At 44.2% G+C, this 14,910-nt stretch overlaps 1 protein-coding gene across 2 annotated transcripts; it reads left to right on the top strand.

The window, feature by feature from the left end:
• Positions 1-5,566: 5,566 nt before the first annotated feature.
• On the top strand, positions 5,567-9,906 carry irx1a (iroquois homeobox 1a). 2 transcript variants are annotated; one of them, XM_043260112.1, is made up of 4 exons: positions 5,577-6,458; positions 7,520-8,474; positions 8,689-8,761; positions 9,573-9,906. In XM_043260112.1, exons 1-4 carry the CDS (start codon positions 6,222-6,224, stop codon positions 9,628-9,630), a joined length of 1,323 nt encoding a protein of 440 aa, XP_043116047.1. In that variant the 5' UTR covers positions 5,577-6,221; the 3' UTR covers positions 9,631-9,906. The 2 variants fall into 2 exon arrangements, with proteins under 2 accessions (XP_043116048.1, XP_043116047.1); XM_043260113.1 differs by lacking the exon at positions 8,689-8,761 and having other exon boundaries at positions 5,567-6,458.
• Positions 9,907-14,910: the final 5,004 nt, after the last annotated feature.

The following is a 14,910-nucleotide window of genomic DNA, read 5'->3' as shown; positions in this document are numbered from 1 at the left end:
GCGCTCTGCGAGTCGCCGGCCCAGCTGAGTATCTCTAATGCCGGCATTACCCAGCTCCAATCAGCTGGGCCCTTGAAATGGACTTGCTATTGGACCTCATTGTTTGGATGGCTTTTTTCAGCTGGGATCAATGCCGCCTTTACGTGGAGCTGATACAAAACCGGGGGATGCAACCTGCCACCCCCTCGGGCCAGAGCCCCGGACGCTCCGCCTGAGAGCGTTGAGCCCTGAACGAAAGTGACACGAATCCGGACGGAGCTACGAGCTCTGCCAGGCCGTACCTGCCAGACCCCTTCATGCCCTCCCGCTCCGTAACCTTGTACGCGGCGAGCGGCTTCATAGATGCTGACAGTTCAATGAGGCACGCTGACTTAGTCCAGTGCATCCCTTTGTGCCTGAAGGTGAACGAGTAATCTGGAGCTGAAAGAAATGTGTGTGTTTGTTTAACACGCATCGCAGGAGGTGGAGACTCGCTGATTATTAGACGCTTGATCATAGCGGTTCACCTGGAGATAATGCTCCTGATCTAACAACGCTGATAACGACAAACCTGATCATGTGCAGACATGCTAATGTCAAGCTAATACGAAGCTGCTTTTGACTTTGCTTCCATTCTATATCTAAATGAGCCAAAAGGAGGGGAAAAAAAAAAAAAGTTCTCATGCGCGTGGAGCGTTTCTGATCTAGAGATAGACGACTGTGATGAATCGAGATCGGTGAGAGGATTTATTTTATTAAAGCTGATTTAGAACGTATCAAAAGTCCACGTTAAACTTAAAAGTGCGACTCTCCTTTCAATTCTGGCCCGAGATATCATGATATCGGAGCCTGCATACACACAAATCCATCATTTGGACAGGCCTTCTTTAAAATTCAATTAACAGATTTGCACGCTCCGTGTCACGTTGTGGGTGTGCGTCCGCATGTGTGTGCTGCGCGTTTGAATAAATATCTTTAGGGGAAATTTTGCGCATTCACTAAAATGAATAGATCATACAAGTGTAAAAGCTAAACGGTCTCTGTAAAACTTCCTTTCAAATGCGGAATTATGTAATCATTTTTTTAAAACGTAATTCTCGTGAAGCTTTCGACAGAAGCCGGGGGGGGGGGGCTGGCCTACTTCTGCTCACACACTTCAGTGATATTGTGGAGGTGTTGGTTTGGATTAAGTGGTGTGCTTGAGATTTAAACGCGGGCCACCTGATGTCTTTTATCAGCCTGCAATCTGTGGTGAGAGGAGGCCTCCATTTAACAAACCATTACAACCGAAAGAGCCATAAAAGACTAATGCACATAAACACAGCCATTCTGTCTATTAATTACCTCTGGCCCTGTGGCAATGAGGGTACTTAACCTCCACTAGATCACATGGTGATATGTTTTCCTTAGAAAAGAGCCAAAACAATTAACATCCCCTCTCACATTTCTCTGCCTCTCTTTTTCTCTCAGTAGCCAATCACTTCAGAGAGCTGACCCACCCGCTAATCAGCGCTGACAATGCCCTTTGGGATGGCCAGCACCCTGGCCAGCCTTTGATATGGGGCGGCCGGGTGGGTGGAAGCAGGTTTTGTTGCCTTTTTTCCTAAAACCCTGCGAGCGTTAAAGAGGTGCGGGATCCAGGGAGAAAGACACACATCGAGCAGCTAGTGAAAGGAGTGACTCACGTCCGGTGCATTTGGCTTATTTTTGAAAGCCCTGTATAAAAAAACACAAAACCTAAAATGTATAACAAACGCGTAAAAAAACGTTCGTTTGTTTTAGCGTCAACGGATATTTTAAATAATGGATTAATTAAACCGACTGCAAATTAAACGTGTGGCAGCCTGCTGCATTATGAAAAATATCCTAACTTCCTTAAACGTAACCTACAAGTATAGTCGTGTTGATCGATGGGTAGAAAAGCCTTGTATAGCATAGGAACATTACAGAGACTGAAAGATACAACTAGCCCCGAGCTCTCCTACTTATTTGTTGTCGTGTTTCGGTGTTGATTCGGTGGTACAGACTAGAATATACCGGTCGTGTTATTTAATTCCAATTACTGTTCCCTTTTCACATTGTGTGTTAATGTGTTTTTATTTTAATAAAAGGAACAAAAGCATATTTCGTTCTCTAATAAAATGTTAAAATAATATCAATACAATGGCGATGCGTATCAAAGCACAGAGTTACACACAACTGCGCGCTAAGACCTCATTTACGCTTCCGTCCCTTCCTGGCGAATTTGCAATTGAGTGGAAAGTTTGCAGGCAAGCGCCAAACTAGCAGATGCCCAGTAGTGTAGCGGATCCACTGCCAAGGTGTCGCTACAACGAGGTAAAACCTCTTTCCATATGCTCTGCTGTCAGCCACACACGCCGCACTCTGGCCTCATGACATTTCCACACACACGTCTTTTATTAGCCTGAAATTCCCTCTTTCCGTACCTGGGTGTGGTTCAGGCATTCCTCGCGGATTCCTAGAGCGGGACTCTAATAAGGCATTTAACTGCTCTCTGGTTTATTGCGGCGTTGGGGGATATTCGGAGTTATTGGATAAACTTTATTTGTGGGCTGGGAGCGAACGGCACATCGTGACGGTTGGTGGTAACCGCTTTCTTCCGAATTTAGCTGGACTGGATTTCAGCACGTATAATTTGTTAATCTCTCCCGGGCGAGAGGGGCATACCGGAGATTGTTAACCTCACGTCAACTCGACGAGGACAATAGGGGACGATCATGTGTGGTCCAGCAGGCCGCTGACGTGATAACGGTTCCCAACACCGATAATCTCAAGACATTCCCCGACCGCTGAAGGATCCTGGGCGTGATTTCACACATCCGCTGGAGCGTTGCGTGCGATCCGCTTTCTGAAATCACGCAGAGCTTCGGCATATTAGAGTCGCGCATACGCTTTCGAGGTAAAACAATTTTAAAAAGTGACTATTCCCACGGATACACGTAATTAGCTCACAAACTGAGATGCAAACAGTCTGTGCGGCCGAGATTGTGGATCACGGGCCTGTTAAATCAGTCTCTCCAAAAACCCCCAGCATTAAAACCATACAATGACGGCTGGTGCAAAAGCTCCATTTGACCACTGCTGACTCAAGCGCGGCTCTGGTCATCTTTGAGTCCAGAGGGGATTTGCTCAGTAACCATGGTTGGGAGAGATGTCCTGGTTCCCTTTAATAGCATTAAGGGTTCAAACCGTTAGGGCTGTAATCTAGAGAGAGAAGAGACTCCAGCGCATGCCTTTGATCTCATTGCTTTTGGCTGTTTAAAGTTGACAGTTTAGTTGAATGCCATTCCCTGCTTTCGTTTGTGCTACACAAGTTTCACAGTGTTGTAAGAATTGCCCTACACCTGTACTTAAAGAATGTACATTGACATGCTTGAGAAACGCATTGATTTTTGAGTTCTATGAAATCCAATCACAAGCAGGAGCCCGCGCCGCTAGATCTGTCTCATGAGGCTTGCATGCAGATGACAGAAACGGTCTGAAAGAAAACAAACGCCGGTATTTCGTTTAAATGCATTCGTGCATTAAAGAGAAAGCTTTGACAAACGGTGTTTATATTATAATGACACTCAGACAGCAGCAGAGTCACCGAAAGACTTCAGAATCTGAGAATAAACAGCACGTGGAACCTCAGCACTGAATGCGTGCGTGTTTCAAACGGTTTAAAAGTCTAAAAATGTTTTTGTTTTTTTTCCTAGAGTAAAAAAAAACAAACTTTAACCTTTGAAATATGCAGATTCCGCACTGTAATCACTGCTCTGCTAAGCTCGGGTTTGCTATTTATATGACAGAAGAAGAGCAACAAAATAAGAGCTCGCTTAAGGGCATGTGTACTAGTGTACTTTCCATAATTTATAGATATGTGTGTATACATGCAGGCCTGTCGTTGCATGCACATGCGTAGTATAATTTTCATCTCGCACAGATACGAAGAGAAAAAATATATTCTTATTCACAAGAGGAAAAAAAATGCATCTTTATTTTTTTTTTTACACACAGATGAGAGCATGCTACAGGTATCCGGTGAAGTTGCTCTGGTCTCTCTCTGTTGCTACTGCAGGGAAAGTGATAATGGGACTTTAACAAGCCCCATAAATCAGTTAAGTGTGAACACGCTTTATTGCCCATAGATTACACGTGCCTTTGTTTGACGAGGGTCAGACTTCAACCCCTTTGCAATTTATTTTCCCTATTGACCCGGAAAAAAAGAAACTCGATATTCACCCCCCAAAAAAAGGCTTTAAAAAATAAAACAAAATAAGCGAACATTTATAAAGACTAAAAAACGTAAATATCATATTAATGAAATAAATGTAACATGTTTAAAATGTCGAAAGCGAGCGCTTCAAAGCAGCAGCATAGCCTAACTTTCTTCTCGACCACATTTCTCGAGATTGAACGTCCTTTCTTAACGTCTGTGTCTCCGTCGTTCAGAGATATTTTCAGCGTGGTATCTGCATGATCTCCAGCTCTGCTCGTTTCCAGCGGGTTATCACCAGTGCCATTCCTCCTTCTGTCTGATGTGTAGCTCTGATTGGCATCGGTGCCCTCAGATATTTTCAACAGATCCTCCACTCGCGGCCATCTGGGGCAGATCGCAATCACTGGCTTCATCTGAGCCGTTAAAGTATTAAATCCACTATATCCTTTCAACGAGCGCGACTTTAGAAGCGCTTGAGCAGCGACCCCGTGACAGAGAGAGAGTCCCGGACCGACCGAGAGCCTGCCTTAATCAGCATCAGCATCATCATCATCATCATCATCATCAAAGTCGAATTTAATGCAATCGATAATAACGAAGACGATAACAATAATCAAAACATTGTGATGCAAAATTAAATCGACTGATCTGTCATTTTTATCCCGTTTCTAAAAAAATGATCCGCGCGTCGCATGTCTAATAAACGCTGCGCAAATTAAGCGATGATTATTATTATTATTATTATTAGTGGGAGGTATTTTGGTGAAGATGTGACGGGATTAGAGAGATTATTGTCGCCGCGCACACATTAAATCACGAGCTGTGAGACCACAGGCGATGCCTTTATCTGCCGGGACTGTTATTAGTGGTATTAATAATTTTGTTGGTTTGTGGCTAAAAGGCGCTCGTGTGCATGTTAATGAAGTGCTCGCGATTATTCACGACATCACCTCGTTCAGTATTTAACAATGAAACATAAATACAAAGTCCCCAGCGCCCCCACCCCCGTGTGTATGCTTGTAAGTGCCTCTGGGTTATAAGTGTGTGAGTGTGTGTGTGTGTGTGTGTGTGTGAGAGAGAGAGAGAGAGAGAAGAAATGGAAGAGAAAGACTTGTTATAGTGTTTTAAAGACTGTTTGACACACATTTTCTGCCCCGATGACCAATATCGTGAACAATCAATTCATCTATTCTACCAAGGAAAAAAATGCATATGCTGTAATTTGCACGACCGTTTATTAGTAGTATTATTATTTAGAAATCCGTGCATTAGAAACTGTATTTCTGTCACTAGCAAAAAAATAAAGAAAAAACAAATTCATGAGGTTCAGAGCATGGAAATGCACATCTTTAATTATTTAAGCTCACTCCAAGAAAACAGTAAAGCCAGTGTTTCATTTGAATAATTCAATTCAGAGCATCATTTTGTTTTGTTTTTTTTTTACCAAACGCACGCAGTATTAGCAATCAAGAAAAAAAAAGAATACAGTTGTTTGATCGTCAATACCTGATGAAGATCAGAGTCATCGCGAGTGTCGCTTTAATTCTCCAGCGTTTATAAGAATTACGAGCCGTTCAAATAAGTTCCGCGTGCCTATCAGTTCATTTCCCCAGTGCTGGGCAGCTGTAAAATCGTGTAGACAGGTTGTCACACTACAGTGAATGGATTCTAATGCTAAACATTTAACATACAATCCTCCAAACAGTGCAAAAGTGGCCCTGGCCAATGCTCTAACCACATGCGCCAACGAGGAGGAGCCTGGGACGCCAATCAAAGCATCAACTTCAAATTGTATCTGAGAGATCAGCCCAGGACCTAGGGGCAGAGACATCAGTTGGAGCTCAATTGTTGATCTGATCACATCCGACGGACTTGCTGCAAAAGAGAAGCTGAGATTTAAAGACGAGCGTTTCCCATTCTCGCTCCGCGCGGCTCGAGAGAGACCAACTCTTCCGCTTCTCGCTTTGGTGGGCTACTCGCGCTTTTTCGCCTGGTTTTGGCTCGCGACGCGGCGAAGGAGATGTCTTTCCCGCAGCTGGGTTACCCGCAGTATTTAAGCGCCTCGCAGGCGGTGTACGGAGGCGAGCGGCCGGGGGTGCTGACTGCGTCGTCCCGCGGAGGGAGCGCGGAGATCGGGGGGAGCGCGTCGGCGGCGGCCGCTGCCGTGTCCTCGGTGCTGGGCATGTACCCCTACGCGCACAACTACAGCGCCTTTCTGCCTTACACCAGCGCCGATCTGGCTCTCTTCTCGCAGATGGTAAGATTTGTTTCGCCCTGCGTTGCTTTTTATTCGTTGCTTTATTCGTCCCGTGCTCGATTTTTGGGGAGACCGCCGCACATGCTCGGCTCGTGTGATTCAGTTGCTCGGTGAAGACAAGGCTATTTTAAAATGACATAAACGCGAAAAATTCGTAACACCTGCTATTTTTTCCCCCCGACCGCCATTTTCCCCAGTAAGAAAAGTTTTATCGCGGCTTAAGTTGAACGCTTGTTGGGTTTTTTCGTGACAGGAATCGTGCCGTGGCTCTTTTCTGCTTTTTAAAAGACGCTATAATTCTCATCGAGCTTCGTTGTTCGTTTAATAATTCTTTTAAATAGTTTTAAACAGTCCTGGCTGTAAAACGAATTATTTTGCTCGTTATTGTGCCGCCTAACGCTTTCTCTAAACGACAAAACAGCGATTATCAAAGGCTTGGAAAGAGTTGATAGTATTTGATAGTTTCTTGGCAGAACAGAATCCCGTTGCATTTCCCCAAAACAAAGAAAAATACCGCGCGAGTTATTAATGAGCTCCGCCGCTCGTGACCCGTGAGAAATTAATTTACAATTGTGTGCGAGCATCTCCACGACACGGGGAATTATTTAAAATTATGTAAGTATTATAAAAAAAAATTCGATGACTATCTAACATCGTGGTGTATTTCCGTCGTTTCTTTACGGCTTTATATGAATAGAAATAATAATAATAATACCAGCGATAGACTAAGGCCTGTAGGACACGAGCGAGCCTTGCATGAAACATTAAAAATATCATACACGTATCGGGCTCGAAATAACGCGCTCAGCCGAGGTCGGGTATTTTTCATAATGTCATTCTAATTACGTCTGTGATAATATTTATATTGCATATCGATTCGGTGCGTTATTGCGATACGTGGCCTAGATTTGCTTACTGGACAGTTAGTTATAAAATATATAAAAAAACGAATGAATAAATCGGCCCGGTTTTCCGGAGGAGGTCGTTTTGAATTTTGAAGCCACTGTTGGTAATTTAGCGAAAGTTGCCACGGGAATGATTTTTCTTCCTTTTCATCGCAGGGCTCTCAGTATGATCTCAAAGACAGCCCCGGCGTCCACCCCGCCAGCTTCGCCGCCCACACGAGCCCTGCCTTCTACCCCTACGGTCAGTTCCAGTACGGAGACCCGGCCAGGCCCAAGAACGCCACGCGGGAGAGCACCAGCACCCTGAAGGCCTGGCTCAACGAGCACCGGAAGAACCCCTACCCCACCAAGGGCGAGAAGATCATGCTGGCCATCATCACCAAGATGACCCTCACGCAGGTGTCCACCTGGTTCGCCAACGCCAGGAGAAGACTGAAGAAGGAGAACAAGGTGACGTGGGGCAGAAGCAAAGAGGACGAAGACGGGAACATTTTTGGCAGCGACAACGAGGGGGACGCCGAGAAGAACGAAGACGAGGAGGAAATAGATCTGGAGAGCATCGACATCGACAAGATCGACGACAACGACGGGGACCAGAGCAACGAGGAGGACGACGAGAAGCGCGGGGAGCTCGAGGCCTTCGAGAAAGCCAAGCCCAACGCCATTTCCGGCAGCAAAGAGCCGTCGGACGGAAACAACAACGACAACAACACCAGGGTGCTGTCGCCGGGGCGCCAGGGAGGTTTTCAGGTTCCGGTCAGCAATAAGCCCAAAATATGGTCGCTGGCAGAAACCGCGACCAGCCCCGACAGCTCGCAGAAACCCACGTCACCCTCGGTTCCCGCCACTCACCCGGCCTTCCTGCCCAGCCACGGACTGTACACGTGCCAGATCGGGAAGTTCCACAACTGGACCAACGGGGCGTTCCTGGGGCAAAACTCGCTGCTGAACGTCCGGTCGTTCCTGGGCGTCAATCAGCATCACCACAGCCACCCGACCCACTCCCAGCAGCAGCAGCAGCAGCAGCAGCAGGCCTCGGCGGTGCTGGTCTCGTCGATGGCGGCCGTGAACACCGACAAGGCGCCCGAGGACCTCAGTCCCAAACACATAGGTACAGAACACACGTGACCCGCGGGGCCATCTTAACCGTCGCTATTATTATCAATACTATTATGTGGTTATTTGCGTCCTAAATGTCTTGGTGCACACACACACACACACACACGCACTGCACTTGATATATAATAACAATACATAAATAAACAACAAATGCGCAAATTCCAGTCAATCTAATTCCGACGTTTTCTTTTGCTTTTAAATCTCAGATCGGGAAAACGTCCTCAGAAACGAATCACCGACGCAAACTTTAAAGTCCTCCTTCCGTCCTCTTCACGACAGGTAAATCCGCACCCGTTCCTCTCCTCGTTGCTGTTTTTTTTTTTATTATTATTATTATCCATCATTAGCGGAAGCGCGAGCTCGAACGCACGGAACGGCTGCTTTTTAAAAGCGCTTATCGGAGGAACGCTCTCGGGATGAAGCCGTTTCCAAGCAGACAGGCAGAGAAAAATCTGCGCTTAGCTCTTATAATAAATAGTTGTGCTTTTCCCGGTGACAAAAGGCCACGGTTTCCCCTCCCCGCACACACCGCGCGTCTCTCAGGAGAATAACTACTTATCAAGTCACCGAGGCTGTGTGCCTTTCCTAAAGACCCTCGGGAAGAGCGGGCCCCGGGGGAGCAGTCTCGCGCAAACTTTCCCCTTTTAAGCGCCGCGATCTCAGCAGGCCCTTTCCCGGGCTTTCGGTGACGTGTGGCTATTTATTTCGTGCGTAAAAACGCGCGCCGCTTTTTTTTGGTGTGTGTTTTTTTTTTTTTTGGAAGCATCGCGTGAATCGAAAAAAAGCTTGCGCGAATTTTTGTGTGAATGGGAAATAATTGATTGCACGGTCACGAAAAAATTAAAATTAAAATAAACGAAAACAAAAGTCCGATGGCTTTAAAACTGTTCACGTAATTGTTTATATATATATATATATATATATATATATATATATATATATATATATATATATATATATATATATAATGCATGTCTATTTATGCTTCACTATTCGATTATAACTGTATTATAACGAGCGAGAGTTTCAGTGTGCGCGTAAAAGCAGGACAGCATCACATTTCTTTCTCTCTCTCTCTCTGTCCCCACAGCCCCAGAAACCAGCAGGAATCGACACAGAGGGTCCTCACAGCTCTCTCCTCCGCTTGATCAAGACATTTACCCCGCTAAAGGACTTATGGCACTCATAAAGGGACAGTGAGATGTGACTCGATTCAGCGTAGCGTTCAGTTTCTCTAAAACAAACGGCCGCTGGAGCTGTACATAATGACACCTGTGATCCCTCCCTTACCCTGGGACATTGGTAGGCTGATTTTGTCTTCATGTGTCGGTGTTTTCCTTTAAGGTGACCCACATTTGTAAATAGCGAGTTGACGGAGTTTGTTCAGATCATATATTTTGTCTAATAAACTAAATGAAATTATAGACACATTCGAAGTGCTCTTTTTGAGGGGTTCTGTGGGTTGGTTCGTTTTAGTGAAGCTGTTTGTTTTATTTATGCGTTTTGCATTCCATTATTATTATTATTATTATTATTATTATTATTATTATTATTATTAACGCTCGCCGAATGCTCTTAAAAGTGAGGGGGAAAAACGCTGTGTGTTGTTTAGTTCGCATGAGGCCCAGGACGGATCTCCAGATATTTTGCGGGAGTGTTCAGATTCAATTGTTAAATGGAGCTGGCTGCAAATGCATTGAGGTGCTAATAAGAGACCAGATGGCTGCTGGCGGCGGAAAATGGACCGAAGCAGCTGGGAATATCATTAAGTAATAATGTGGGAACGCCCTGTGCAAACAAAATCAAATGGTTAAAATCTAATCTGTCAGAGGGGGGGGAAAAAAAAACTCGATACGATAATAAATTATTAATTTGTTGAGGAGAGCGACATTCGGCTGAGAGGCCTTCCTGCGTCATCAGCGCGAGACACCCGCCATTTAGGACCCAATCGTTATCATTAGTTTCGCTAAATTAGTATTTTTAAATAGTAGCCGAATAGCACTGCGGTTTAGAAATAAAATATAAATATAAGCGATTGCTAGACCGGACGTGTTATCTATTTAAAAGCGATTTTTTTTTGCTTCCCGTTAAATAATTAAAACATAACCATTTAGCCTAAATTAATCAATGGACACCAATGCCATTAAATGTAATTAAAAAGCAAACGGTCTGTTCAAATAGATAAATTGCTGATAAAAGTAGCTGCTATCGAGTGATATGCATTTGTTTTTGATCATCACAAGTTTTGTGATTTTGTGTGGCTCTGTCAGGTATATTTAGGCTTTATGTTTGCTCGTCCTCTTTATTTGTCGTTCCGTTCAAGTCTATGGACGCGGGAGACCGGCATAATAAACGACAGCTTGCAGCGCCCTCTATAGGCCTGTGGGGTCCTTGCAGCGGATGAAGGTGGAGAAAGACAGGAGAGATCCATCAAACACACTTAACCTGATTCGACGAATCTACAGACTGCATTTCAGACGAAAAAAAACATCTAATATTTCAACCCGCATCCCTTTTAAATATCGGATAATCGACCATTAAAGGTGATAAAAGGCCGTGTGTTGTAAAATAAAAAATGCCATTCCGGTTACATTACCCAAATCATAACTATTTAAAATATTTGCGTGCTTCGAGCTCTAAAATAATCAGCGTGTTTTACATTTAAGTGCACGATATTTAAACATTTAAACTCAATTAAAACGCTTTGAAAACCTCAAAACATTTTACGCGCCTTGAAAACGGAAACTCGGGTGTGTTTTGTTAGTTATTTTTCTTTTATTCACGCTATGCAATATTACATTAAATAATAACGAAAAAAAATCGTATTCGTTTATTTTCGGCATTAGTAAATAAATCTCGGCAGATACTTACGCTCAGCATTTATTATTATGATGATTATTTTTACACGCCAGAAACCTTGACCAGAATCTCGCTTAAACGAACTGCAATTGCATGGCAATAAAATAAGGATAATAAAACAAATAGCAATGCTAAATCTCCCTTGTTCCCTGAAATCAGGGCAGGTGCGCTCTGCTCGTCGGTGTTTCTTTCTCTCTTTTGTCCCGAGCTAGCAGGGGCTCGAGCCGGGGGCCACCGCGCAATCACTCGCTCTGTGCTCGACGTCCAGTCGATCGTCTAACGAGAAATAAACGGAGCTGCAACCCGTAATTACTCTCACGGCCGCCCCGGGCCAGCAAACAGCGCGGGAGGGCTGGAAAGATCGAGAAAAATCACAATGATCGTTTAAATCGTTACCGTAATCTTATTTGAGAGACGCGGATAATGGCGCGCGCGGCGGAGAGATATAATAAATAATGCAGCGGCGCACTATATGCTTGCGCGGAAACTGTTGCTCCAGAATAGTGTGTGAGCGGCTCTCTCCCGTGATGCCCGTGTCTCTGTCACACACACACACACACACACACACACAGAGAGAGAGAGAGAGGGGTGAACAGGGAGGAAAGTTTATCACTGTCTTGTCTTTTTGGCAGAAACAGGTCATTGGTTTCTACAGCACAAATGCCCCTTCATCCACCCCCACCATCAGCACCGCCCACGCTGTTGTCTTTTTGAAGATGCCGCCAGTATCTCTGAAGAACTAATCCATTTATCTAGTTTCATGAGTGCGCTGGGTGAATACCTTCAACAATGGCCGGGCCCTGCCGGGAGCCCCGAGTCGGGGAGTCCAGGAGCCCCACGCAGCCACGCTCGGGTTTGACTGCTCCGCTGTTCCTGCTTTCCAAAACAACAATACGGCCTGAATGGGACGGATACCTTGGTCATCGTCTTTTCATCCCAGGAGCCATGGGTTGCTGTCGAACATGCCACCGGATGAGGATGGGCCTCAGAGAGAGAGAGAGAGAGAGGCATAGAGAGAGACAGAGAGAGAGAGAGAGAGAGAGAAAGCGAAAGCACAAATAGCATCAAGGGACGACTGCTAGTGAAGACTGCTGTGGTTTTTACAATCAGTGTGTGCTTCTGGGAAAACAGTAGTGAGACACAGATACACACTTCCTCCAATCATCAGGAAAAAGTGTCGGCGGTAACAGATTTACATTCCACTATTCTGAGTTTTTCAGCAGGATATATAAATAATCAACACCGTGAAAAAAAAAAGCTGTAATATGAGCTTTAAAACTGTGTTTCTTCAGGAATTGCTGGCAGATTTCAGCAGCAGCTGGTAACAGTGACTTAAACACCACCATTTAAAGTAGAAACGAATAGTGTTTTCTTGTAAAACATTTTTTTTTTAATTACAAATTTTTTTTTTTACAGTTATATGTTGTATATAATATTTTTGCATTATATAATTTAGTTTAAACAATGTTTTGTGTGTATTAAAATATTCTACATATACAAATACTACTACTAATAATAATAATAACAGTAATACAATTTATCAAAATGCAGCAGAAATAACGAGAAATTATTATTATTAAACTATAAAAATTAGACAAGGAAGATTCACAGTGCAGTTGGATTTTTGAAAATCTTTTTAAAAATCCATAAACTCACAAAGATAACTCTTTGTTTTGTTTTTTTAAATAATGTATATTTTTTTATTGTGTTACTTAGATGTATATTTCAGTCATTTTTTTTAACCTAATCAAAATATGTGAGAAAACGGTTTGGTTTGGTGGCGCTTAGGTTGAGATTAACTGGAATGCGCAATGAAAAAAATAGACTTTTGAAAAATGTTAATTCTTTGTAATTATACTTTGTAATTTAAAACAATCCCAGTCTTATATATATATATATATATATATTGTCACGTCCTCAACAGAGCTAGATAATCCACTGCTTTTGCAGGACGTTTTGAATTGACTTTATTATAAACAAAAACCTGGAAACATCAGGGTTCAGGGTCAAAGTTCATCATATCACAGCGTTGATGGTTAAAACCGTTTTCTAAATCTCACGCATCGAAGCAGACGTAAACCTGTGGTTCAAGCTTTGTTTTCGACACTTTCTGGAAACGTTCACAGTGCGCTCTCTGGATCAGAGCGGTAGCTGAGATGTTGTCGTGTCCGGCGTCTGCCGTATATACGTCTGCTTATAATGCACTTTCCCCGAAGCCCCGACGCAGACTCTCTGGCCCTTCCTTCCCCGAGGCCGCCATTGTCTTGCGCTGCGCCTAATAAACAGCAGACAGCCGTTACAGAGCTTATCCCTCCGCATGAAAATTTCCACAGAGACGGATAATAAAGTCAGACTTTCCTGCGCTGCTTTCTGATGTGATGCCATTGTGGGTTTGGGTTAATTCCAGAGGTCTGTACAAAGAGGAGCGGATGCATCTGAAGTGTCACCCAGCAGCTGGGGCCCTGCTCTGTTATTCCCCTCCGCACATGTGCTCCGCAGAGGCTGATATCAGATCGCTCCTCTAATCTGCATCGCGGCCCGTGTCTCTCGAACCGGCCGTGGCCAATCGGGATCTGAAGCCGCTCGCGTGTTATTGGACGAGCGACGGCTGCCGGGGCCGGAAGCAGCCGCCGGATGATGAATTAGTTTTTAGCGATTGTGGACACAGCGGAGTCCGACCGGTTCCTTATTCCTGTTTGGCTCGGTGACCTGGAGCCGTTTGAAGTCGCCCAACCCTGACAGCTGGCAGAAGACTCGTTAGCATTCGGGGTGTGATCGTACAGTACGGCCCGTGCTCGTGACATCACCACGGCAAAACAAACACTTCTCCGGCGCAGGCGAGGGATAGATATACACGGCATCCACACGCAGAGAGAACAAACAGCGGTCCAAATCACATCTGACATTTATTTGGAAGATCATTTGAAAGATACTCGCGACTTGAGTCTACAGTTCAACCTAAACATTCATGTTTACAAGTGGAATTCCTGGTGAAAAACTACATTACCCATAATTCTGCACAAATCTCCACAAGCTAATTGCACTTTAGCACCCACCCTCTACTCAGAATGACTCAAGAAATTAATAATACGTTGTACAATATAAATTCATTTTGCTACTCATTACATTAATAGTTTTATATTTATCTATCTTTTTGAATGTGCCATTAACAAGGGATCCTAGCATTGCAGTTCGTCACTTTCTGAAACTTTTCCAACGCCTCTTAGCTGGTTTGTTTGGTGCGAGGCTTGTAAGTTTCCCTTTTGGAAAAAACTGAACGGAGAAAATACTTTCATGACCAAAGCAACTGAAAAAGTGGATGAGCAACGAAGCGTCTTTTTACCTCTTGATTTCAGAAATCAATCAAGCCAAGTATCGGCGATGCGCATACTTTATTTATTTATTTTAAAAAAAATTCAAAACCTTAAGCGTCAAACGTAGCCCTGCGGTGGTTGTGATTATTCAAAATCACGTGTGTTTTCAATAAAAGCTGTCCTGCTACTTCGCAAATGTGTTTAGATGCACTGTTTTCAGCTCCTGGGCCAGAAAACAGGTGGAAAATCCCATAG

Source organism: Puntigrus tetrazona, chromosome 16 (assembly GCF_018831695.1).
Source record: "Puntigrus tetrazona isolate hp1 chromosome 16, ASM1883169v1, whole genome shotgun sequence".
NCBI classification, from domain to species: domain Eukaryota; kingdom Metazoa; phylum Chordata; class Actinopteri; order Cypriniformes; family Cyprinidae; genus Puntigrus; species Puntigrus tetrazona.
This window is presented reverse-complemented; position numbering and strand designations above follow the sequence as displayed.